General features: G+C 44.2%; 2 protein-coding genes across 4 annotated transcripts in view; both read right to left on the reverse strand.

Moving 5' to 3' along the window:
- Nucleotides 1-1,181: 1,181 nt before the first annotated feature.
- On the reverse strand, nt 1,182-26,616 carry LOC124404345. Of its 3 annotated transcripts, none has more exons than XM_046878432.1 (10): nt 26,612-26,616; nt 7,912-10,116; nt 7,520-7,834; nt 7,297-7,366; nt 6,781-7,193; nt 4,682-6,676; nt 4,482-4,604; nt 4,222-4,388; nt 3,944-4,158; nt 1,182-3,810 (listed from the first exon to the last, which is right to left on the reverse strand). In XM_046878432.1, exons 2-10 carry the CDS (start codon nt 9,676-9,678, stop codon nt 3,371-3,373), a joined length of 5,505 nt encoding a protein of 1,834 aa, XP_046734388.1. In that variant the 5' UTR covers nt 9,679-10,116; nt 26,612-26,616; the 3' UTR covers nt 1,182-3,370. The 3 variants fall into 3 exon arrangements, with proteins under 3 accessions (XP_046734388.1, XP_046734369.1, XP_046734378.1); XM_046878413.1 differs by having other exon boundaries at nt 7,912-10,490; XM_046878422.1 differs by lacking the exon at nt 26,612-26,616 and having other exon boundaries at nt 1,182-3,792; nt 7,912-10,490.
- Nucleotides 10,310-27,566, reverse strand: part of LOC124407067 (mastermind-like domain-containing protein 1) — a 140,646-nt gene continuing 123,389 nt past the window's right edge. Inside the window, exons 3-4 of the mRNA XM_046882884.1 lie at nt 10,464-11,550; nt 10,310-10,383 (exon numbers count right to left, since the gene is read on the reverse strand). Of these exons, the coding sequence (XP_046738840.1) occupies nt 10,310-10,383; nt 10,464-11,529 (1,140 nt within the window). The 5' untranslated portion in view covers nt 11,530-11,550. The remainder of the gene's footprint in view (nt 10,384-10,463; nt 11,551-27,566) is intronic.

A 27,566-nucleotide genomic window follows, 5' to 3' on the forward strand; every position in this document is an offset into this window, starting at 1 on the left:
TTTTTCGCAGCGTATCGCGACGCACGCAATCGATTTTTTTTCCGCAAAATTACATGGATTCAGAGTCTTTGCATATCAATTTTATTGTTATTCTTCTTAAAAATTTCCGAAATTGGACTCAAGTACGAAGGGTGGCTCAACATCTGGTTTTCGAGTACCAATCTTTTCGTCTCACAGCGATACAAATAACCATTTTCAGACCAATTGAACCACAAGGATTGAAAAACAGGCATTGAGAACATTACGGATGCAACAGCTGAGGAAACGCGCAGAAATTTTATATCTGGCTTCAACATTCGATTTGCTTTTGGCAGCGACTTAATCGATCATTGCGTTTCACAAACTCGACTCAAATTGTGCTGAAAAATTTCATAGGTCGTGCCTTCATTCATAAAATTTTCGAAGCGAAAATTCTCCGATCTCCAAAACGATTTTCCTGTCCCCTCACCTACACATTAGCTTGACTACAGGAAATACGAAAACGCAACTACACTTTCTTAGGGTCATCACCTACGGACATACGACGAGCATCATTAATAGTTCCAGTGTATAAGAATATTTACCGAACGAATCAAACTGACAGAACGGCATAATCGATTTCTAATCAAAATCGTGAATCGCCCGATGAAGAGCAACAATGTGTTACAATAAAAATACTCATTTTATTACATTAATAGGATATCTTGTTCCAGAGTTATTAGCAAAAGAAATTACAAACTTACGCCACGAAACTGTTGATAATGCATTAGTTATTGCACTGCCATAATAAGAAACATAATAAATAATGGTGATGATCAAAGTTGTAATAGTGATAATATTCATCGTCACAATATCGGTTATAGTAATTGTAGTCTCCTTTTTCTACTTTGAATCACAGAGAAGCTCTATTTCCCAACATGCCAAAGTTTCATAATGTTCTTAACTAAAATTTCAAAGTAAAATATATTTGTTCATCGATATAGTATAATTTGTTTTGTTTCTCCTCGCAAAGCGATAAGGTATATTTTAACACACTTAGAAGTTTCCTGAATGTGTGTGTGTGTGTGTATATATATGCATATGGATCCACATTGTAGATGTATAAAATATATGTATATATTCATATACATGTGTATACAATGTGGACACATGCATAACATAGATAGAAGGGAACGTTACATCTAAGAAAATGTACATCGATAATAGTAATAATCATTGTTCGTTATGTATATATGATACAATAAAAAAGCGATTACAGTAATTCTAAGTATGTACATATACAGAGGCTTCCCTGCATATCTTGCTTACAACCATAATTTATTCTACGTACCACTATTACACTTTACAATAACAACAAGAGACTTATGTTAGAAACATTGCGTCTACCCTTATATTTACCTTTACTTTCGCTATAATAGATACATACAATACGTACATTATAATTTCACATAAGAAGAAATTTACTGAAAATCAATATTAGTGTTCAGATACACTTTAACTTATATTTTATTTGAAACATTCAATATGTACATTGAAATACACTGTCATACAAGTGTTATTAGTCGTGGCTCTTAGATCTAACGTACCGTATACTCAAAAACCGTATACTCAGATAGACGGTGATACAGCGTGAAATGACAGGAAATTAATCCATTAACAAAGCAACACAATGATCTAATAACATACGAATCGATTCTGCACACATAATGACCCATAATGTCCATCTGATTATACATACTTTCTAAATTACAGCGTATAATTTGATAATACACATAGATTTTTCCCTGAGACTGATTATTACAATTAAAATATGCGTGTACTGCGTCTGAAGAACCATTTCTGTGGCTGTTCTTTATTAATATTAGTAACTAAGTCTTTAAGTGCATACGAAGCATTGAGTCGCACTGTTTCGAGTCCACTGACATTAAACGATAACTGCGAGGTTGAAATGCAGCACGCAGTAGAATGATAAGTACGTAAATTGTTTTGAATCAATCGATTATATTTGAATGATTTTCAATGCAAGCGTACGGATTGCTGCAGTCAAAATACTACATTTTGTCTATACAATAAATACACCATCATTTTATACATCCAGAACGCTAGAAATAAAAAATTTCATTCCACGTAGAAGGAAAAAAAATTCATCCAACGTAATATCTGATTCGAATTAGTTCAAAATAGATTATAGCTGGTCATCTTATTGCACAGAGAACATTTCTACATTGTGATTTTAGTATTGCCATCCAACGAAATAGCTTGGCTATTTCGATTTCGTTTTTATAATTGCGCTATCAGTCTACCCAAGAGTATTAACACAAAAAGAATCACTTTTCCGATTGCACTTCCCAATTTATAAATGCCCCTTAGCTTCTAGGCAAATATATGTATGTACATCTGAAAATTAATTCATCAACGGTAAACAAATTTTATAAATACATATGTGTACTTGACGAACATTGCAAGTGCAGTAAATAAAGTTAAATTAAAAATTGGTAACGTAATTATCTTATTCAATCATTTGTTTATTATATTATTTTTTCTTTTATCAGTATTTGCACTACTAAAATAGTAACCATACCTCTCCTTTTCTTTCTTTCTTTATTCAATTCTTATAGAAGCCTACCCGAGGTATTTCAACAAGGAAATATGTATTTCGTATGATTTTTAGTCATTGAGAATATGCGCTGATCTACATAGTACGTACATAATTTACGTGAATATGAAACAGCAATCATAACTGGTACCGCTTGTTGAATATATTCTAAATTATCTATTTTCCAGACGTCAGTTTCCTCCTAAAAGCAATAGATTAAAATTTTCATTCAAACAGCCGTATCAGGCATTTTATTAAAATATCATCCGACGGATATATATCTCCAATAAATACTCTAATAATATAATGTCACAGTTTGCTGCTTTGTTGTCCTCACTTCTAATTGTATGAAAAATGAAAACTATAATAATAGACGTCGTTCGCTACCCACATAATATATTATCCGTCAGCATTGCACTATTAACGATAATATGCTGCGTTATAATTGTTCATTGTAACAGTTTGTCAATGTATATTCCTATAAATTGCCCATTTTATAATGCTCGTGAGATCCAGAATGCTCCAATATCAATATTTCGGTCGAAGCCACTTTATACACATCCAAATTATTACATTTGTTGCACCGTTAATCGACCAATAGTTTTCAGGTCCCACATTCATTCACCCTAATAAGTTTCGTTTAGTTTGTCGTTTGATTCTTTTATGTCTTTCCCGTTTGAATCCAAGACAGGGCAAAGTTCTTTTTTCGTCAACTTTCACTGATATAAGTTCATCTTCCATTGAAGTCGACGGCCTAGCCTGGAGACAGGTGTCCTGCCCCAGTGGCACCTCCTGTCACCTTGAGCTAATCACGACTCGTTCAACGTTGAGAAGTGATTTCACTTTATCATTGTACTTAATAAGCGTTACTTTGGAGGCGCGCACGTTTATTCTCTCGCCACCACTCAACAGATGACAACATCGGGACTGTTCTAGAAAATCTGGAAGCTTTAATTCCCGCATGACGTCACGGTGAGCTACCGCCGGTGGTCCGGCAGGAGCCTTTGGATTAACTTGGCGAAGCAGAGCATCTCTACTTTTCACACGTAACACTGCTGTCAAGTCTTGAAGAAGTACCCATTTGTCGGGGTCGTTGGCAAGGGAATACAGTACTGGTAAGTTAACGTCGCTCACTTCCATTTCGATATCTTCAAGTTCAGGCTCTGGAATATCCATGGGAGGTTCTCTTAATGGACTGTATCCTGTCGGCTCAAGATCTGTAAGCCAATCAGATGCTGAATTAAAATTAAAATCTGCCCATACCTACGTAAGTTAATATAAATGTACATAATATATATATATAAGTTCAAAGCGGATTTTGAGCAATTAAGTCAGAGATCGATAAAAAAAATTGATATTTTTACTCACCAAAAATTGATGACGGACCGCCGAAACTCCATGGAGCAGCAGGACGTCCTTGGACGTCATCTAGATGTTGTTCAAGGATCAAATATGCGTCTGTGTCTGAGGCCAGCATTAAGGGAGTCTGGCCAGCATAGGTAGCCAACAATGGATCAGCACCGTATGAAAGCAGCAATCTGACAAGTTCAGTTGCCCCATTCTCTGCAGCTTCGTGTAGCGGCCTATAAAGACAAAAGAATATCTCAGCTTTATGCCAAGTCTATCATTTCTCGTTTTGTGCTCACCTTATCCCCCCATTGGCGCTTTCGCTAACATTTGCCCCATAGGCAAGTAGAAGTTTAGCAATTTCTAGATGTCCTTTCGAACATGCTTCATGGAGGGGTGTATATCCTGCATTATCCTTAGGGCTTGGCGGGTTGTTCAACTTTTCCAAGCAATATGCTGCAACATCCTGAAAGGCATACTCAGAGTTATAAATACTAGTCGGCAATATGATTACCACTTCTTTGCGTAATTGTTCGATGCGCAAGCACCTCGTGCTTACCGTATATCCAAGCCTTGCAGCTCGATGAAGGATGGTTTCACCCACGCCTTTCTTGATGACCCATGTTCTAATTTCCGTTTGTATATCAGCAACGGATTCGGGACTTGGACGAGGCACAATTTGCTGGAAAAATTGATTTGTTGAAGAATCGGACTTGAAAAAAAGTGGCCAAAATGCATTGATTACGTTGTTATACTTACTCGTTTTCTATCTTTGGGTGTAACGTCGTCTTTTTTCAATGGTTTCTTTTTCTTCCGCATGTAATCAAATCCAGAGCGAAATTTTCGTCGCCCTGTACGTATTTTCAGCCTCTTTTTGCTCGGCACCCCAATTTCGTCGGCATTCTCCGCTTCCGCGTCAGGTCCGTTGTTCTCGGTTTCCTGTACTTCACTTGTCTCGTCCAACTCTCGTTTCGTTTCATCTTCTTTCTGTATTTTCTCCTTCTTTATATGCTGGAGCTTCTTTTTAGCCAAAGATTTCAATAGGTTGTTACGTTTCTTAGGATTCAGTAGATGTAGCTTGGAATTCATTAGTGCTTTGTTACTCCTCAATATTCCAGCACTTTTAAGACGAGACACGACTTTCTGCTTCAACGTTCGTGACTTTCCTGGCTTGGATTCTTGCGTTTCAGTTTGAGAATCGTCATCGTCTTGCGAAGTGTCTCCGTGATTTTGCATCGGTGGTGCAGACGCCGGTCTATCCTCGCCAAAGACTTCTCTAATCGTTGCCTGTTTTTTCAAAACCCGAGTCTCTGTTCTCGTTCGGCTCTTCAAAACAAACGTCGAAAATTCATTGGGTAGAGTATGATTATTCTTAAACGCATCTCTAAAGTTATTAACAGTCTCTTTACGAAAGTATCCCAAAAGAAAGGAGTTCATCACTTTTATTGGTTTCGGTGACTTGGTACTTTTGACAGGGCTCTTGCCTTTCGTCTTTTGTGTCGTTGCTAGGTCGTTCGATAAAAGAGGCGTCAAACTCGGTGTGGCAAGTAGCTCTGGCTCGTTGCTGCCTTTTGGAAGAACCTTAGGGCCTTTGACCAACTTTTCCTTGGCCTTTCGTTTCTGTTCTTTTTTACTGGTACCAACTTTCTGGGCGAGAAGATCAATGATGGAATTATTTTCCGATCGAGTCTGTCGGGTTGTTTTCGTCGGGCATGACATTGTCGTCGAGGAAGTTGCTTCTTCGTCATCGATTTTGCTTTCCAGCCCGGCAAGACTGAAACTACAGTTGGACTCCAAGTCACTGTCCGATATTCTTATTCGTTCGTTATCAGTACTTTCCATCGATACAGAGAGTGCCGGTGATCCCGGGTCGAGATCCGGAAGTGAAGTTGACAATCTATGAAACCTGGACGGCTTCGAAACGGTTATTAACCTGGTAGGCATTCTTAGTGATTTTTTATAAACGTAAACCTCTTCCTCCCAACCTGGTCTGAAGTCGCTACCATCACCGAACAATGGTTTTGGTTTACCTTTTTGCGATACACTGCCCTTTGCCAGTGACGACTTTCCCTCCTTATCCTTTGGCGCCTTGTGCGGTGTCGTATCTCGCGAGCGCAACTTCATGCCTTCAGTTTCCGCAGTCGCACTCGAGCGTTTTCTGGCCCTTAATCTATCAGCTACCGAAGAACCATGGCCGAATTCAGCACTTACTTCACTCTCTTCACTCGAGCTTTCGCTGCCGCTGGATGAGATAAGTTTTATCCTACTACCACGACGAGATCTCTTCTTCCTTCCGACAATCTCTTCTTCCCCATCACTCTCGATCTTCGTAGAATTCTTTCGCGTCGCTCTTTGAATTAGTGGCAACTCGTCCGAATCTCTCTCCACGATTTTTTCAACCTTCTCCGTTTTAATATCCGATTCGTCGAGTTCAGTCTTGATTTCCAAATTTTCTAGGCAGTCGTGCTCGGTTTTCACCTCGACCACCTCCTCTTTAATCTTCACAGTTTCGCTTGGCACATCTGGTACCTCTTGCTTAATGTCTTCAGGTTTCATTTCCAGCCTAGGCGCTGACTCCGCGTCCGAATTTACCGCAGAATCAGTTTCTACCTTTGTTGCGGAAACGGAACCGGACTCTCCCTTCTTCCGTCTGCCACGTTTTTTAGTTGTAACCTCGCCACTTCGTAGCTGTTCCATAAACTTATCACAGGTTGTCGACCAGAATGAATCTGGTTCGATGATTTTGTCATTTTCCTGAAAACCCAAAACACATCTTATCATAAAGTCACAGTCACGCGAATAACACCGGTTTAATCAACAACATCCTCTGAAATTTTACACAGAGAATCGACACGTACCTTGAGTTCTATCTTCACTAAATCAGACGATGAAGCCATTCTCATGTACATTGCGTTGTTGAGCGGTACGGGAGGCTGGACCTTGGACAGTTGCCTTCTGTCCCTTCGCATTTCCTCCAACGTCTGTCTCTCCAAAACCGGCATTTCACCCTCGGAGTCGCTCTCCCTGAAGTCAAACACCGAGGTCTCCGATGAGCTCCGGAATCCACTAGCTCTCTGCGGTACGACCGAAGCTTTGACCGGGGTTGGCGCTGGGGCTGGAATAGTTGCCGCAACAGGTAAATCCTCGTCGGTCCTTGAGAACAAACGCCTTCGGGGTGGAAGACTAGCCGCCTGTTCGCGAATGAGCTTCGGTGGACTTCCCCCAGAAGAACCAGACTGGGGCGTTGATGTGGAAGCTCCATTTTCAATGTCTTCAATGTCGAAAAGGAAAAGAATAAATAAATAAATTCAGTAGCCATGACAATTGAGTGAACAACTGCACTTGATCATATTATTGGTTATCACGGAAATTACCTTTCGGTGTTGCCGAGATCTCCTGGGATGACGCTACCGTCGGTTTAGCGCCAAACTGGCCGGCCGATACCTGGTGATATATTAATTATAACAAAACGTAAATATTCAATGGTAGAAGGATTGGCCCCAAGCAGAGGGAAATACCATCGAAAATATTTGGAAGGCTCGGATCGAGGACGTAAACAATTCAATATCAAACTGAGCCGGTGTATTATCAACGCACCTGTTTCAATTCAGCTTTAGTTCGTATTCGGGCTGCCAATATAGCCGCTAATCCATCGTCCTTGTCACGATGAATCTGGTTTTCGATACCTCTCGGCATCGAGTTGGCCTCTTTCCCAGGTATAGTGGCGGACGAGTTAACCCTGGTGCCGTACAGACTATGAGAGGGTTCCTGGATAATCGAGTCGACCGCCCTTGGCACGTGAAATTTGTAGTGAGGTGGAGTGGTGCTGTTCCTTTCAAGAAGACTAGCAGCGGTGAAGGGGGAGAGATTATGTCTTCCAATGTTGGTTTTGGGCTCGACTGGTGTGACGACCTGTTGCGGAAAGGAATAAAAAAGAGAACGATAAGTGAAACAAGTCAAATAGAAGCTGAGATTAGCGACAAACTTACCTTATTTTGAAAGCTTGGCTGATTGTAATTGGCGAGTATTGGTTGCTGGCTGTTGCTGAGCTGCTCCTCCCGCTGTTGTTTATTTTCCAAACTGTTCCTGAGGAGGCTGAGTACCCTCTTCTTATCGGTCCCCGTGTTGCTGGGTGGTTCCGCGTTCTGTCCGGAATGGGGAGCATGTGACGCAGGTACTCTGTAGCTTGCATGCTGTCCCGGGCCGTGTCGGTATCCCGCGGAATACAAATTCTGATGCCCCGATGGCTGAGGGATATGCGAGTGTCCGGCGACCCTCGGGGTTCCACTCTGACTTCCGTAGACAACAGGCGAAGCTGGAGCAAAGGAGCCCCTGGCAGCGCCCGTGCTTTCCGGATAATTCCTTTTATCACAGCAATTATACGCACTGTTGTTTTCCCGACGCTGATCGTAGCCGACGGGTACAACGGCGGGATTAACGCCATTGGAAACGGGTGCGTTCAAGCTCATCTCCTGACGCTGGCGTTCTTGAAGCGCATTGGTCAGTCTTTGCTCTATTTGTTGGTCTATCGACTGTCGCCACTTTTCAACGCGCGGTTGTTTGTTGAGCCCGGTATAGGGCGTGGGATCGGCCGCAGTCCTCTTGGTCATCGGCTGTCTCTCCCTGGTGTAAGCGGACGACTGAACATGAGCCATCTTGTTCCTTTCGACCTGGTACTTGCCAGGATCAGACGTATACTCCTGGTGACGTATCGCGTTTCCGCCAGGTTCCATTACCGGGGCATACCTGGCGCGCACCGCGTTCCCGACACGATAGGGTGAGTTTTTTTCATACGGCAACGAGGACGGGGCAGCGGGAGCTTTCTTGAAGGTGGCTATATTAGGCAAAGGGGCAACCGACGCTGGGTTAACTCGTGGCGATGGCGCGTATATGTGCTGCGAGCTGCTCCTGCGAAGCGAGTTACTCTCGTGAGCCGGGTGGTGGAGGGGCGTCGAGCTGAAGTTCGGTAAGAAATCGACTTTCGGCGCGCGGACCGTCTGCATAGGGGTGGAAGCCCTGACCCCGGATGCAGGGCTTCGGGAATGTCCGAAGCTCCGACCGTCGTATACCGGATATGCCGCACTCGGAGGCACGAGTACAGTCCTCCCGGTGCTTCTCGACGAAACGGCGTTAGAGCTGCTGACGATTTTGTCCCCGCTGCTGGAGGCCTCCGGGTCATCCTGGGCCGTGGAGTCCGCGGGGGTCTTGATCGTTCTGAGCGAGAGATCGAGCGGCGACTCCCGTTTTCTGTTCGTCGTCGTCGTCCCGTTGGTCTGAAGCGAGCTGGAACTCGATGGGGGAGGGACGGACTGGCTGACGACTGTGGACGTTGGGTAGGCTGTCGACGCGCTTGGATAATCCTTGTAAGAGTAATTTTCCTGAGGAACGTGCGGCGTCGAAGGGTAAGACCGGCCCCCAGCCCGGGTTGGATACCCAGGATGGACGATGGTCGACGACACCGGCGTCGGGACGGTCGATCTGTTGGAAGTTGGCGCACCGTTCGACGTCACGGTAGTGCTGGTCGCGTTACTGCCGTGATGACTGGGCGCCATGGTTGTGGCGTACCTCGGATAGACCCCGGGCTGTCCACCGACCCTGCTGTACATGGAGCTTGCCGAGGTGACGATGTTCCCGTTTACATGCTGGTTGTTCACGGCGACCGGATAGTCGGACAGCCTCGCCGGATTCGGCGTTAAACCGGTCGTTGAGGAATTCTTCGTAGTCGAAGACTGGGGCCGCTGTTGCTGCCTGTGCATCGGTTGGGCCTTCGACAAGGCTTCGCGTGAGTTTCTGTCGTATTGATAAGACAGCGTGGCGATGGGTGGGAGATTGTGAGTGTTCGAGGTCCTTTGACCCGAGGTTGGTGTCTGGTAGGACTGAACCCTGTACGGCGGTGCAACCTCCGGGCAATTCCTTCTTCCTGGATCTTGGACTCCGTTGTAAGCGATGGACTTGCCATGAGCACCGTAACCCTGGCCGCCGGGGTTAGCCGTCGAAGGTGCGGAAGCCGGAGGAACCGCGTAGCCTTGAGACCGATTGCTCTGCGAGTAGTAACCGGAAGTTGAGTTCTTCGGCTGGAGCTGGGAATGGTAGCCGGACGACTGTGGCTGAGCGTATCCGGAAGCTGTCGACGGATAAGAACTCGGCTGCTGATAGTGCTGGGAGTTCGAAGACGAGTACGAGTGCGGAGTAGACTGTTGTGCGGGTATTTGGGGAGGCGGGGGGTAGGTCGGTGACCGAGGTTGAAAGGTATTGGAGTTATTAGTAGGGTGGGGCGAGGGGGAGTGGTAGGAAGTTGCCTCATGAGGTGAGGGCGAGTGGTAGGCCGAGTTCGGGGGTGGCATGTGGGGAGACACCCTGGAACAATAGCCGGTAGAACCGGCGGCGTTACCGGCGCCAACAACGTGGTGCTGAAGGGGCGAGGGATTGACTCGAGGGGGATTTTGGGGTGACGGAATGTGCTGCGGAAGATTATGGGGCGAAGGAATGTGCGTGTGAGCATTGTTTCCGTGAACGGCGACCTGATGAGCGGCCGGATTACCAGCGGTAGACGACGAAGCCGCGGAGCCTTGCTGCTGCTGCTGTTGCTGTTGCTGTTGCTGTTGCTGTTGCTGTTGCTGATTTGAGGTAGGAATGACCGCGTTGCGCACGGCATAGCCCTGCGCCGCGGCGTGCTGCTGGTGAGCGCCGTTCACCTGGACCGAAGTCGGATAGCCCGAGCCGTGGCTCCGCAGTGCCGGACTCTGAAGGTCCCGGGACTCGTGGACGTGACTCTGGGCCCCGCGTCCCTGTGGTAAGGCGTAACCCTGCTCGGCCGGACTCGAACGGGTCACGGATTGTTGAACGACACCGGAGCCCGGAACCGCGTTGGCAGACTGGTAAGTCGAGCTCTGGGTCATCGGCAGTGGCGTGCTCTTCGTGATTTCGGGGTGATGATATCGCGGATAGTACTGTGTCCTCGGCGCCACCATCGCCGGACTCGAAGAGGCCCGTTCGACGGCCTGATAGGACGAATGCGCTGGCAGCATATCGGCGGCCGTCGAGTACGGCGTTCTAGATACGGTGTTGAGCTGCTGATAAACGGGCGGCGTCGAGCAGGTCTTCGGAGGTTGTAGCTGGTGCAGCTGAGCCGGTGAGGAGGATGAGGAGGGGGAGGAGTGCGCGACGGCGTGATCGTAGGCCTGCTTGCTGGCTGGCTGCATCTCGGTTAGGGACCCGGCGGGGGCCTCGAGACTGACGCACGTCCCGTCCGTCGGCCTGGTGTCGGGAACCTCGACGCGCGTCGGCTGCGGCGGGTAAGGTTCGACGGGGCCGTGTGGGTTCCAGTAGGAGTTGCCCACCTGGCTCGCGTCCTGCCTGTCCTCAGGCCCCCGCGAGCCGAGTTCAACCCGCTGCTGGGCCCCAGGGGCCTCGCGTGAAACAGCCGCGATCGTGCTGGATGAGGTCGGCCCGGAAACCGAGGCCGTGACTTCGCCATGACCGTACGAGGACGAGGTTGATGTTGCAATGTTCTCCGTCGACGATGTCGTTCCGGCTGTACTAGGCACGGGAAGTCCCTGGAAGTACTGGCGAGCCCCCTCCAACACGTTAGTGAAGCTCACATCCATGTCCCGCCGACTGCTGCTAATCTGGAAAAGACCAACGAAGGGAAGTTGCGGTTAGTCGACCAGTAGAGCGAGCTCGGCGCGGTTTACCGCTAACCCACTCCGAGTGCAGGACTCTCTATCCCTTCCACCCCCCCCCCTGCCCCCCTCCTCCCCAGGCCACTCTCTTGCCTCTTGTTCTTTCTTTCTCTTTACTTCTTTTAGTCGCTATTTACAGCCGCCTCCTACCGTTGGACAAACTGCAGACCGTCGAGAACGAACTTATTGCGTCCCGGGTAGCAGGCTGTTCTGGGTATACAGGTAGGTACCCGTGCATATCTCGCAATTAGCATCAAGTTTTCGAACGAGCGACGGCGTGCCTGCAGGGGTAATCCACTCGGATAGTTGGATTAATTAGACAAAGGGGAGCCGTTTCACGTAACAATGTATAGGTTCGAGACTACGGCGATGAAAGGTTCGTTAAGTCGAGAATGCAATCTGGGTGTCGGGCGAAATTATTACAACTGGGGATCAACGGGAACCGGCCATTGAGGAGGAAGAGTAAGAGGAGGAGGAGGAGGCATAAAGCTACGGTGCATTAATCTTCATTGTCTTCTATCTGTTCATCCGCCCGACGCAAGACACGCAAGCGCGTTGCTCAGCATCTCTCTACAGATCTATCTACGGTTATGTTCTTCTTCTTTTACTCTGACGGTTAATGCGGTCCGAGGAGATGAAATCGCTTGGGGACCGCACGGTGTTAATACCTGGTAAGCCTGATCGAATCAATGAAATTGTAAGCTAAACTCATGTACATACATACGTACAAAAAAAGTGCGAGTCGCGAGAAAGAGAGACGAATAGGGAGTTGGAGTGATTCGCGTAATCCACCAGTCTCCGCATCGCATTGTCTCAAGAATCATTGCGTGATTTTCATCTCTTCTTTTCAACCCAATGGCGCCTTTCGCAACGTGTTATTATATTTCACGTGTATGTATAAATCCCTTCCCCTCTGCGGCCTTGTAACAGTTGAAAATCGTGAATAAGAAACTTTACGATAATGTGGTTAGCCTAACCTATTTTACGTACCGACGATTTCTTTACCCTTGATAAAGCACGCCAACAGCTCAGAAATCATCAGCGTAACGCAAATGCGGAGGTACAATGAATTTAAAAAATATGTATACACATATATATATATATATATATATATATATATGTGTGTGGTTCAAGGTGCGTCTGTAGGTATAAGCTTTACGGAGTATAGAAATGTAATATTCAGATGCAAGCAACGTCAAATTTGAATGTATCGTTCAAGTCGTCGTGAAAATAATATGATCAACCATCGTCTGCAGCGTATTGAATCTACATAAGTAATCAGTTAATCGATGAATGCCGCATATTAATGAAATTAGGCCAGCCATAAGAAACCGCGCAAGGTGATCCGACAAGTTTTAATTAGTTTTGAATGGAACTTATATAAAGACAGGGTGAAATCTGTTTTACGACTTGACCTTTTGTTCGCGTTATTAGATGAACTGAAAATTTCCAAACGATTAAACGTCGAGAGCGGCGGAGGCGGTGGCGGCAATGGTGGGCGGTTGAAGTAAGCAGAAAAGTTTTCGCACAGTTTCCGTCGCGTGCTTATACTAATTGTACCCCCTGGCAACTGTGTAATGGTGGCGGATGGTTAACTCGCTATGAAAAGCCAACTAGGTAACGTGTGGCGACTTGTAACGTAAATTCATATGCTTCATTTGCTAAGAGAGACGTGGCCGTGAGCATCGGATGGGAGGTTTATCGGAAAACTGTAAACAAGCTACGCGGAAACCATAGGAAGGAAGACCTGCACGAGTACGGAGAAGAAGAGGGAAGCAGGGGAGAATAAATCCCCGGATAAACGGAACCCCATGACCTCCACAAGAGACTCTCTTCTCTCCACTCTACGCCAATGGTAGCGCGAGAATCAATATCGTTCTCTCACAGTCCCGGGTAGGAAATGGTGAGGGGAGGCACGTCCAAGAAACGGATAGGGAATGGTTCCTTCTTCCATTCCACTCGTGTCCTCGACACATGCTGTTCGGAACGCCCCCAATTGCACCCTAAATTTATTATTCCCAGTGTTTGAGAGCCGAATATCAAGGGAGCAACGACGCGAGTTATACCGTCCACCATCCTTTCTTGCAAGTGAAAAGAACGATAGTCGTTTCCGGATTTAACGAAGAATATATCATCCCCTTTAATTGAGATAACTAACGAATCGGATCGGAGAACATCTGTAAGATTAAGTTCTCTCTAGTACCAGAGACACAAGTTGTGAAGCGGTTTGAGGCCTGATCAAGAAGGCCGTGATGAGAAGAGGAAAGGTGATCGAAGCAGCGAGGAGACGAGGGAGAGAATGCAAACTCGACAAACAAAGTCTGCCGATGAAAGCGTGGCGGTGGCGGCGAGGTTTACATCCTCTTTCGCTTTTCCCCTTCCTCACCACCCCGTTTCCATTAGCCTTATTGGACCGGACAGTGAACTTGTCGTTTAAGCTCCAGAGACTCGTAGCAGCTTTTCCGCAACTCCGAACCACCAGAAACTCACTTTCGCACGAGTACAAACTTTCGAACGACGAATCATCGGCCAAGGAGGCTGCTTTTCCGGTCGGTGAATTGAGCCAATTGTCTGCTATTGGCATTTGGCGTGCTCGTACTTTCCAAAATTCTTACGACACTAGAACTGGGTTAGGATCATTAATTCAACGGGAGGTCAAATCAGGAGATTCTGAACAATTTTACTGGAACTGACTGATTAACAGTGCGTAACACGCTTGAGCGACGCAATCGTGTTAAGGAAAGCAATGAAAGCTCCTCAAGTATGTCCCAAAGGCGATGCTGTAACACGTGCGATCGAGTCGTAACTGACGAGGGAGAACCCGACGAATTTTCCGGTAACAAAGTCGTTAGTTATAACCTCGGTTGGAGTGTGCTATCAGTCTTCTCTGGTTTCTTAACTTTGGTCTTTGACCTCATCCTGCCGGTTCTGGCGGTGATTGGTTCGCCGTAAATTAAATACCTGAGAACAACAAGAGAACGTCGTTTTAATCTCAACCAGTTATGGCACTCTGGCACCCGAAGGCATGATGGGTACTTTCTAACTTCGAAAATTCCTGCCATAAGAGTCTGTGTACATAACGATCCGACTAGTAGTAGTTTGAAGCTGAGCTGCAGAAGGAAAAGTAGATTGTATTGATAGAAGTAGAAAAAATAAAATACCGGCGATAAGCACCACGAGGAATTCCAATACAATTCCAGTAAAACGAATTCAGAGAGTGAATTAACATCGTTGTAACTGAAATAAAGAACCGGTTACGCTGCCGAAGTGTTCTTGAATTCACAATTGCGAAGCTTCCAGTTTTCTATCGAACACCCACAGACCATACCCAGACCCATAACACACTTCCGTGAAAGTTTATACTCCTAGTTTTATGCTCTGGCAATGAAATGCAGGCTGTTGTAACGCTACGCGTTCCGGGTTTACAACGAATTTGTAGACAACGTATATTCTACCTTCGTATCGTTAAACTGAGTCACCTATCGTCCTGACACACTATTCTTCTGGGTTTAGCAATTTTCCCATCCTGTAGTAACTTGGTTTAGTGTAGTTTAGTTTTCGTTTATAGTGTCTCTTACTGCGAATGATTTTCTTGTGACAGTTCTTGCTCTAACAATATCCGCGACTACCGGTTATGCGCAACAAAACGATATCTCTGGGTTTGCGAAATGCATGTAGCTAAAGGAAAAATGTATGGAAATACATGCATCATGTCGCACCATTGGCGTCGTTGTTGATATACTTGGACCATCCCCATCGGCGTGTTTTCACATCCGCAGGGCCACGACAAAGCGGGAGAATTTTTCTCCTACGCTCTTTGGGAATTGAACATCGGACTGGATTGCCCCGGCTTAATTAAGGAAATTGTTATTGAAGGAGATTACATTTTATCTCCACTTCGCTAACGCCTTGTCCCACGGATAACAATTAAAACCATTTTCCATTCTGGATTAACCAAGGGTTGACCCCACCCCAGTAACTCCTTTGCCACTTATTCACCTGCAGCACCAGCACCAGCACCAGGACAGTAGCAGCAGCAGCAGCAGATGAAATTATAATGAGGAAGAAATTCAAATCACTTCAATTTGTAATGAAAATTCTCGTGGATACCGAAAACTCAGCTTCCAAACCGAGTGGAATTTATTATTCGAAGACGAAGGAGTTCGCCGGCTTTACAACAATTTAGTGCACCTTTAAAATTGCTCTTAACTTCCAATTGAATTATGCGAGGCGCGTTGTTTCGCATATATACAGTTACATTTTCGAGTCGTTATTACTGCCAATTGGAACTTGACGTTATACGACACGCAAACCGTATACCTATATATTCACCGCGTTTCCACAATTTGATTTGGCAAGTTTTTACGATCCGCATTGTATATCAATCGAGGCGAACCTCACGAGGCGTAAACAAAATAAAGCGCCACAGACCGCACGCAGCAAAAACCCTGGAACAACCTTTCATTGGAAGTAACGCGTTTGCCGTGCCCATTCAGGCGGATGAAAATGTTTCGACGTTGGCGGCAGGGGGGGGGGGGGGGGGTCGATGGGAAATTCGCACGTGTGGAAAGCGTGTGCGTGCGAGAGTAAAGGTAGGTACACGCGTAGCTGTTTAAGGGTAAAATTCGGTGTTAGTCGGCAAATTTCACAAAATTTTTAGTCGAGGATTTAACAATCTGTCGAGTTTTTCAACCTGAACGAAAAACGGGCTTGTTTTCCTAAAAATGATCCGAGGGTTTTTGTTACACGTCATTTATTCAGAGCTGAGAAAACGGAGCGCGGGTTACGAGCTACATGGATTAGGGCAGAAATATATCTGGAAATGGGAAGTTTGGGAGGATGATGAAGACGATGAGAAAAGGGTGGGAGATAGGGAGATAATGGCAGATGAGAAATGACACCATCTGCCCCTCGTATTTCTCCCACGTTCACCGCTCTCTACCAATCCGAACGAATGAATAGAATCGATTCTAATAATTCACTCGGCATGCGCGCATACACGTGGGTATAGTAGCAGCATATATACCCTATATATATATACATTTAACCGCGTGTGGGTGGCTCACATGTGCCATGTACATACATATGTATATCTAAGACCCAAGTCAGTGGTTCTACGATGTACGTAGTACACACATAACGCATACAAAGTACGGAGGGAAAAAGACCCGATGGAATGTCAACAATTCTCTTCAATCTTATCACGATTACCCTTCATACACGTAGGCCTCTGCATGTGTATACATAAGTGTATGTAGCCCATACGTCACGGAAATACGTTGTTCCTTGTTGATAAAAGTGTCGAGTCAAGAAGCAATTATACATCGATGGTAAATAGAAACTGTATTTGAAATGGTGTCACAGCGGTTTTTCCACCCTGCAACGAAATACGCTGGAGTACGTTTCAGACGTGAACTTATTCGAGGGGAACTCCTGGTAGCGTTTCAACTGTGAACTTGAAATTTACACGTATAATAACGCAAAGTAGCGGTAATTTCTGATGCCCACAACTGCAGTAACAACAGCAGTATAGGTATTCCGTCAACCGCGACGACGGAGGTGCTTTTTACCTTTTAATTGGTCGAGTTGGCAATTCGAATGCCTCGTAGCTCGAGCAAAGACTAACCTGGAACTTGTTTCGCATCTGAGGGCCGTTTTCCGAGATGGAGGAGAAGCAGGTAAAGGAACGGGCGTGGACGGAGGTTAAGAGCCACGCGAGGCTCGCCTGATCCTTTTATTTAATTTTATACAGGACCCGAGCAGCCCTGTTCCAACCAGTTTCACGACCCCGACGGCTGCGGATGCCCACCAACGTCTTCGTCCGCTTTATCATGCCCTTGGAAGTCGATGGGAGAGCAGGGAAAACACTTCTGGGTACATTATGCGGGTTTTCCTTCCAATGGCTGGTTCAAACGCTGCGGAAACGCACAAAGAGAACTCCAAACTCTTCGCGGCGTCGACTCCCCCCTCCTCCTTTGCTATTGCAAAACTCGTGTACATACCGTCGGCTATCCACGTAGTCGAGTCCCTTTTGGTTCCTCGATATCGTGCGACTCCGGGTCAACGACCCATCCGACCCTCGAGACAGTGAAAAGTCGTCCTGAAAGCCAGCGATATACTTCGTTTCAGTCCCGGCTAGAAACGGACAGGAATTATACGAGCTCGGTTCCAAGACTCTTCTCTCCTTGGAAAATTAACCCCGCAAGATGAAACGGAAAATTGTCTCGGAACAATTGCAACGGGTTCTCGGTAAGTTTCTGGTTCAGCTAGCTGAGACGTCTCACACAACTTGTGAAGAGATGCAGATTTGCGGGGGTTGAATAGGTTGTATTCGGCGAGGGTGAAATAAAGTTCTGAAAAGGGGTTGCGAGCATGGAATGGACGTGGCGGAACGGTAAGTAGAGAGAAGGGCCGACAAACGACCCGACGGAGACAGAGGAAAACTAGAGTAAAGTGGGTCCCGAGCAACCCGAGTCCGGGATCCGAGTTTCCAGCTTAGCGTGTTTCCCTGCGTCCCGTTGCTCGGCGGAACGCCGCTAAGTTATCTTAAATAAGATTAGACCCGCGAAAACAAGTGGCTGCCGGCTGCCTGGCTACGTTTGTAATTTAAAACTTGTTGAACTTTTTCCCTTTGCCCAACAAACAACGGCGCGTAGAGACCTCTCAAGAATATTTCTCTCACAGTTTTCTTTCCTCCTCTCTTTATTACTAGCTTTTCCCTCACTTCTCCGGGTACTTTGCAACGAATATTATCTCTTAAGAGAATAAAAATTTCTCATCTATTAGCTCACGCCAAGAGACGATATCGACACCAAATTGGGAATGAATTAAAATTAATTAAGCTTTATTCTTCCATTAAATTTCCGACACGCGTGACCGGACGGCTGAGGTACCATACAACTGAGGTTAGCGATCTGCTACCAAGAAATAATTTGAATCAAGGCTGTTGTAATGTGCGAAGAATGATGAAGCTCTTTTTGCGCACCTCGTTTCAACGTATATAAACATGTATATCTGTGTCCCAAAAACTTTTTGTCGAATAAGTTACATACACACCGATTGTGCGTGACGAACAATGAGGATATACAGAGAGACAATCCTTCTATTGAGATGGATGAAACAACGCTCTTTGTACGATGGGTGATAGAACGTCCTAAAGATATTTTCTGCCAAGACAATATTAAACGTTTACTGTACGTATGATATATCTGCAAAGATGCAATCGCGAATAATGAAGAAATCGATGGTAAAACTAAGGCTGGAAAACTTTTAAAAACACTTAAATACTCGAAGTGATTATTCAATCAAAGATAATGTTTCTTCGCAAATAAATTATTCTTACAGCTATACAACTTTCTACCTAGATATAGTTATGTCGGTTGAAAGTGCATATGAATATAGGTATGTTATTGACTGTTGTTGAGAACTGAAGAGTATGGCAGACAAGGATAAATATTTATATTCCTTGAGAATCTGAGAGGTTCAAAGAAACTTCTATACGTAGAGCAGTAAGAAACTCTATTATTCTCGACAAAGTTTATCTTAGAGCTCAAAGTTTCTCTAGCTTCTTTTTCAGTCCTCATTGTTCCCCAACTTTCAATCTTTTTCTTTCCTCTTTTTATACGTCTGACAATTGAATCTAAACGGAAAATGCCTAATTTACCCCAATTTTTATTTCAAACGCGTTTTCCCCGAGTTTTTCTTTTCCAAATTTTTCAAAGTTTTACACTTGAGTTCAATTTTCCGCCACCAGAAACTTGTAAATCAATTGTTTCTTTCTGGCACCGACTGCAAGTTGGATATGATTATCAAACATTTGTGGATCCTTCAATTAGTTTTTACTGTGTCAACACCTACAAATGAATGAAATTCCGTTCAAAATTTTTTCGGAGTTATTAACAAAGGGCAATGAAAAGAAAGTGTGTGAGTAAATGATAAAATTTTTCACAGAATGTGTGCAAAGTCAGTACCTATAAGCAACAATTTCAGAGTTCAACGCGTTAAACGCGATCCTCGACATCCCGCAGGACAAATTAACGTTGGACAAGAACGAGGACGACGATTCAACTAGAACCGCTCTTCCAACGCCTGCGCTCTTTCTGGATTTAATTAAATATTTACACGTAGTTTAATCTTCCCTCGCTTCAGCCAGCTTTCCCGTCCTCTCTTCTCCTCTCCTCTCTTCACGCTCCACTCCTTTACACCCGGAGGCCTGCTGCCACGGTTGAAAATAATCGGCGTCGTATTTGCATGAAGATAATGACCTGCATGCATTTGTTATGCAAACACGCGGCCTTGTTTTTCTCTTTGTTTTACTTTCATTTATTCGCTTCTCTTTCACTCCAACTTTAGTGCCGCATATATATAGCAATATCGTCAGACACGTCATCACGTGGCCATAAGGTCTCCAAAATACAACTATTTGTAATTAAAAAAATCGCTGCACCGTACGAAGATAATGCAGGGATTTATATTTTTCACGTGTATAAATATATGCCTGGACGAGACTCTCTTCGAAATTTTGATTTTCGAAAATTTTTTCACCCCCCCCGCCCCTCGACAATTCGCCGGAGGTAAAGGTAATTCAATATTTATCAGGGAAAATACCCACCGCGCCGGAAGTACCTAACTCGTTCCGCGGGGTTGGGGACGAAAAAAATTCAAAGAGAGGACTGGAAATATCAACAGGATCACATTTCACCCCTACGTGTCTATGAGCAGCCTCGCCTGCCTGCTCGCAGCATGTTTTGCTCTTCCTTCGATCCGAATTATACCGAATTTTACTCAACTCACCTCAACTTGCGAAAAGCTAAAAATAATTACTCCCCGCCAGACTATCGCAACGTTCAGAGAATGATTTCTACACTGTAAGTGAATTTATGCTACTCGATTGTTTAATTGTACAATCAGCATTCGCAAAACAGATTTTCTCACCAAGCGTTAAGATTATGTCCTAGAAACATCGGAAATGAGGGGTGAAACGTGTGTGTGTGTTTTTTTTTAAGATCTTTATGATTGAATCAGCAAAAGAAAGTATCAGTTAGTTGAAACGACTTCAACGACGATCTTTTTTATTTTTTACCAGAACTATGTTGATCCTCTTTAAACCATACACGTGGAGTTTAATTTTTCACTGCTGATTGATAATTTTTCAAACTCTTTTGAGATCCGGGGTATACAATTGAGAGCGAATCAATTTCGCGAAAGTTCGTATCAACAACAACTCGGTCTTGCCGAAGTTGCGACGGTGATGCAGTGTTGGTGTATATATAGTGGTTGGATAACTTCGTGGGATTACCGTCAGGACGTGTTCGCCAGGTTGCCTCACTCACGCGGTGATTAAAACATTAATGGATATAGCAATTAGGCACAGTAGATTTAACTCCGAATCTAACAATCGCAACAAAACGTTTTCTTCTCGCGCGCCTATAGTAATTAGAAGTGAGAAGCATCTTGGGAGAAAATAGCGGTGTAATTTACCGGAATGAAAGTCGTTTAATAACGTATATCTTACTCTTAATTTTCTACAAAAACAGAAATTCGCAAGGAAGAAAATAAAATACACAACGATGAAAAACTCGCACCCTGAATAACACTACTTTCTTAAACTCATCAGTCATAAGCAAGACAAGGTAGGGTAAAAATCTGGGTCAAGTCGTCGCCCCGACGCCGTCTTATAGTATACTGCACGTTAAATTTATAATATTAATCCCAGCGCTAAGTAAGGAGTTTGTTACTTGCCTTGGTTGTAAAGTTACCGGGCATCGATTCACGATTTCACTTTTTTTTCATCTCTCTTCTTATCGTTGTTGCGAAATAAACGTTATTATTATGTATGTACATAAACAAGCCAAAGAGATTCAATTATTCTCGTTACTTTTTTTTTCACGAACAACGATTTTTCCGTCAACAGTAAATCTCTTCGGATCACGGGGGGTGCAATTTGCGAGATATAATTGGTGGTAATCGATTCTCTGGCAGATCTATGATGCATGTTCCGCTCTTCGACTCTGCGCTCTCGGTGTGCAGCTCACAGGAATGAAAGAGAATGAAATAAAAAATAAACGAACGAACCAACTCACCCGTTTAATACCTACGTTTGTTTTATTAACCCAAAACTGTCAGCGGCATTTGCGTATGAAAATTGTCGTATACAACGCGCCTGTTTTATATATCTCCGTATGAACAACGCGTGGTGTAATAATATAGGGTGAATTGCTGTGTTGAAACCCTGTGCAAAATGCATAGGGTAAAGCAATCGGTAAAAATTCGATCGCGGCAAAGTTGAGGACGAAAAGGAACAAAGAAAAATCAAATAAATTAAAAAAGAAGCAGAAGAAGCAAAGTGAAAATAGTTGGGAAAAATTGATTGATCGAGTATCATCACCGATAACTCCATCGAGTGTTTCCTCCCCCTCCCATTCGATGAACCGAAACGAACGAACGGACGAATCGAAGTGAATTCATTTTCGTCTCGGTGATGCGGGTATAGCCCTCGCCAATTTTGCGTTCGCTTCATTTTTTGCCCGCCGGGGTTACATTGCCCCGTAACCGCCCCCTATTCGCCAAACCGAGAGGACGACGAGGACGGACGTCGCGACGCCTGGGTGGCGTAGCAGGGTGAGAGGTGAGGTGAGGTGAGGTGAGGTGAGAGGCCGTCGACCGACCTTGCGAACTCCGAGCTCGCCGACCAATCAGCCAGTCAGCCAGTCAACCACCCGCAAACCCTCAGACCTTTCAGGGGGATGAGGAACGGAACAAACACTCCTTCTCCTCCCCCTCCTCCCCTCCTCCTCTCACTCGCCCTCCTCGAGGTCTAATGGGCCGAGTTTTTGATTGCGCGACAACTTCCACGTGCGAATTACGAGGCGAGCAGCAGCTTCGTGATAAGTGGAACTTTTGCGCGTTAAGGGTGCGAATTCGGGGTGTGATCCACGACATGGAGGTAATAATATGTTTTATATATATATATATATATAAGTTGGACGAAATATTTGCAAGTAAATCTTGACGGATACCTTCATCCGCGAAGTATTAATTCTTATAACGACGTTTGGCAGGCGTTTCTCTTCAAGAGTATAAAGAGAAACGTGCAGGTGACTCTAAATGAAAACGCGAAATATAACTTGCGGGAACGTATACGTGAAACAAAGGAAAAAAAAGAAGGCGAAAAATCATTCCTCGTGTTTTTCCACTTTGTGCGTATCTGGTTTTGAACGACGACAAAAAATCACTGTAGCCACCCGGAGTTACCCTGCTGCGGGTGGAGTTGGGGGGATGCTTTGATCTTTTTCTTTCATTCGTTTTGAACTGGCGAGAAATTTTCTCGATGATGGTGGAAACATGATTCGTCAAAATCAAAGCGACATTCCGGGACGACGACGACGACAACTGGAGAATCACGGACGAGGCTTGTTGTTGCCCATTTCGGTAAAAGATTGCTCGCGTTCAATCGCGATATCGTCAAATGTAGAAAATAAAAAACCAACGTATACCTATACTCAGAGGGTGATAGTGCGACAGACGAGTTTGACACCGCTGCAGCCACACCTCCGTGTAATTGGGAATTATTTGGCGAGTGGCAGGTAGTCCTGTAAGCCTGGAGAATCTAATCTCAGTGCCAAATTCTGAGGGCAGAGTTGCGTTATCGACCGCAGCATAGTAGCTACATAGAGCGTCTGTATTTGGTAGCCGGAGGACAGCTACGATACGCGCGGAATGTCGGATCGGTGAATTCCTCCGCGTAGAGACAACGGGACACCCGCGACGAAGAGGAGGATGATGATGAGGAGGAGAAGGAGGAGGAAAGCGAGGGAGAGAGATGGATTGAGATTAATGCGAGACCATCCGGATCAAGAGAGGGAGGAGAAACAAAGAGGTATGAAAAGGAAATCGAAGAAGATTCTCAGCCATTGGCGGATCACCCCCAAAAAATTTGTCCGGATTCAATTTGACGAAGAGACTGCAAGGGAAGGGAAGCCCAAAATGGCGATTATTTGCGTCAGGTGTGTAGGTGTTACGCATCATTGTTCCACGTTTCCGAGAGTTTAATTATACCTGATATTGCGTTTTCTATTCATATTATCCCGCGTGTCAAATATGCGGTAATTATACAGATCGATCAGATTGTGTTATTCTTTACCCCGTTTCAAATTTGCGTCTCTTCGTCATCGCCCTGGTCCTTTGATTCCGGGACTTTGTCCACCCCCACTATCCCAAAGACGGAGTTATATCGATAGTCATTCTCGTAGAGAATAATAGACGAGTGATGCCTAATCGCCGGACAATTTATGTCCGTATGTAGAGGCGCTAATTTTAATATCGTAAATTAATGCAACTTGATAAACCGCCGCGTAATATAATTAATTGGAACAATACGTTACGCGGTGGGGTATGAGGGAAAGTCGGTGGCTGACGAAGAGAGCGAGGCGAAGGGCAAGGGGTTAGGGAATACCAAGTTTAGACGAGGGGTGAAGTTACTAACGACGGCTTTTGTGCAAGCGTTAGAACCGCCCCCTGTTCGAGGGTCGTAACCGAAAGCGAAGGATTAAGCGAGTGGGTAGTACACACGCATACCATTATGCGCGCAAAATTTTCAACCTTTGTGTACGCGTACGCGTATACGCCCATAAATATCCCATACCTATATACACCGTGAGCCGAAGCTAAAGACTTGAATTTTGGGTGTGAGGAAGTGAGGGGAAAAATTGCGACAGATGAAAAAGAAACGGGGAATTTCATATTCAGAGTAAAACGAATCAATTTTCTGTATAGAAAATCATCGTTCAAAGCGATACTCTTGACTAAATGTATTTCATTCGTCATTTCGTTCCTATCTATAGAGGGAAGCTGTGCAAACACAGTTAGCAAACAAAGCTTTCTTTAAGCGTCGGAAAAATTGACACGATGAAAGCCACCACAGGGGCTTACGGATGATCGAATAATTTTTGATTGTGTACAGCGGGGCTTTGGAGAGAGAATTAAATGGATGGCTCTAATAACATGAATTTTATACACACCTCCACACATTTTTTTTCTTTGCCTTTACGCCCCGCGTTGTTTCAGTTACCGTACATACATACTGTAGGAATAAAACCTGACACTCAAATGTTTAATCAAATTTCTCTTCTCCTGACGCTCCGCGGCACGTTTCGCTCGCACTCGTTTGTCTCAATTTTCAACGAATATTTCAAACCCCCTTCGTTCCCAACTAGAAATTCTTGTACGCGATACTGAATTTTTCTTTTTTCTTTTCTTTTTTTTTTCTTTAATGGAACAAAATTTTACCATGTTAATCAAATCGATCCACGTTTTTATTCGCGTTCCCGATCGAATTTATAAAAATTTAACTCACAAATTATATATACGCAGTTATAGCTACGTGGCATTAAAGTGTTACGAAATAAGATTTTTTAATGACGAATAAACGAATTGTCAGTAAAATAAAATCAAGCAATTAACGATTTAATCGGTTCCAGGCTAACCATAAGAATACAACTTACGGGATTTGACGGTTTTTTCTTGCAATTACTAAGTAAAAATGTTAAATAGGCGAAAAAATCATTGAACTTTGAACCTCGATTACTCGTTTCGACGATTTGGTTTTTTCTTCCTAATTATAAGTCATCCACATTCATCGTGGTATTTCCTTTCTATATTGAATGAATATAAGTCTCATTGTAAATTGCATCCGACGCAGGTAGCAACGGAACGCAAACAAGTACAACCACGGCTTTATACTTTACCAGAGTCGAGGTAGGCAGGTAACTGTACCTTGTATTTATACCTTATACACCGAGGTTTTTATCGCTCGGGGTATCTCGTCTTGTTATCTCTCACCATAGGAAGCGAGCTAATCGTTAAGTAAATTTAAGGCAAGAAGAAATGACGACCGTGTTAAAATTCTCGTTACAGTTCTCAATTACCGGTTTTCGACAATAACCGTTTTGTACGCTGCGTATAACCTGCAGTCTCAAAATCAAAGTACCTATGCCAAGTTGGGGAATCGCGATATGGTTTGACTTCCACTGCACACACACACACACACACACACACACACATACACGTACACACGTGGAGATGATGATTCTGTAACAATTTATAAGCGCGCGGAGCGACGTTGATTCGGGGAATCGTTTTGGCAAGGCAAAGGCAAGGCAACTTTCCCGTGTTAATTAACAAAGTCTGGACCACGAGCGAGGCGAGCAGCGTCGGCGGTGAACACGCGATTAAAAGCTATGTGAAACTCCAGAGAGTTTCATCGAACTAAACGCAAAGTCTTTCCGAGAATATAATAGATGTTATACATATGTATGCATTGTACATATAGGTATGTAGGGGGTGTGTATTCGTATGTCTAGGTTAGTTCACGTTGTTACCCGCTTCTACACAAGTTCGCTTTCTCCTCCTCCACCTCCTCCTCCTTCTCCTCTTGGAAAAATTCGGAGGTGGATATTTAGGAGCCGTCTCCTTTCTACCTGAGAGATGAAAACCGGAAATACCTACCCGAGGCACGAGATGAAAGACGTGTACATTTTTCTTGTTTCCTCTCACCTGAAATCAAAAAATAATCAATGTCAATGTAAAATAGTCAATGTGAATTATTACAATAGGTAATACATATTATATTCATTTCGCAACATTGCTGTAACAATCTGGAAAGATTTGTGATAAATTTAAAACCTGGTAGCGGTATATATAATATCTTCATTCCAGCAAATAATACAACTCGTGGGGAGGCAAGCGAAATTATTCCGCAGTCTAAAGAACGAACCGGCTCGTTTCACGGTGAGTAAAACTTTTCCTGTATAATAGGAGAGGAGTGAGAGAGAGAGGAGGAGCGAGTGAAAAGCGGTAAAGAAAATACTGAGGCTAAATTCTACAACGCAACGATAAGTCATAACGGAATTAGGAATAACGAGCTTTTAAAGTCAACAGAGGAACAGAGGTTGGCTTGCTGGCAGATACGGTATATAATGTACTTGTTGGAAAACGTCGCAAAGTATACTCGGAAGAGCATGAAAGCCAACATTAATATCATTCTATATATGTATATATGTATAGTATATACACACATTTACATACTTTACAGACATATTTTTCACCACTCTCTGGGTTTTATCTCGCTTCTCTCTCTCTCTCTCTCCCACTTTCTGCCATTTTTTACTTAAAATCGCAGGAAGGGGAAGCGAGAGGAGGAAACGAGGTTACCAGTTTACAAAGCATTCTCACGCAGCAGTGACGGTAATCGAAAATGTCCTTAATAAGACTCGTTCCACATATTCTTGAAGTGGTTGATTAAATCAATCATAAGAATTGATATTTCATGACAGTTTCGCAAGTGCAACGAAATGGTTTAGAGTCATTTGAGATTAAAATTGCTGAGACGAGTTGATTTATAAAGTTGATATGTGTACCAGGGTATGCTTGATAATAAAGCAAAGTGACTGCTTGAATAAACTGTTCTATGAATTCGATGAATATATGTGAATAAATTTCTTCCCCGTGAAGTCTTGCGATTATTATGGTCGTAAATTCATAAATTTCTCTACTTTTTCACTAACCTTTTCAACCCTTTCTACCACAATGACTAAATACACTCTCAATGTCTGACTTGAGTGCGATTCAAACAAACTACTAACGAACACCCTTGAATAGAATTTTGCTAAATTCAATTAAGCACAAGGTTTAGACAAGGAATAAAAAATGCTAAATATCGATTTCAAACTAAAATTGCCTGCACGGCTGTTTAAACTTGGAACAAAAATTCCTTACTGAATTTCGAAGCGACGACGACAACAATTCTTACACTAAAATATTCGGAGATAAAACCAAACTCATTACTGACGAACCGATGATGGAACGAACGGCGTTTATCGAGGGATTCCGACTCAATCTCCGACTTCAATAACTCTAAGTCCCAATTGCCAGACGTGTGTATTAATTCAGGGGTAATCTGACGT

Source organism: Diprion similis, chromosome 1, assembly GCF_021155765.1.
Source record: "Diprion similis isolate iyDipSimi1 chromosome 1, iyDipSimi1.1, whole genome shotgun sequence".
Taxonomy (NCBI): Eukaryota; Metazoa; Arthropoda; class Insecta; order Hymenoptera; family Diprionidae; genus Diprion; species Diprion similis.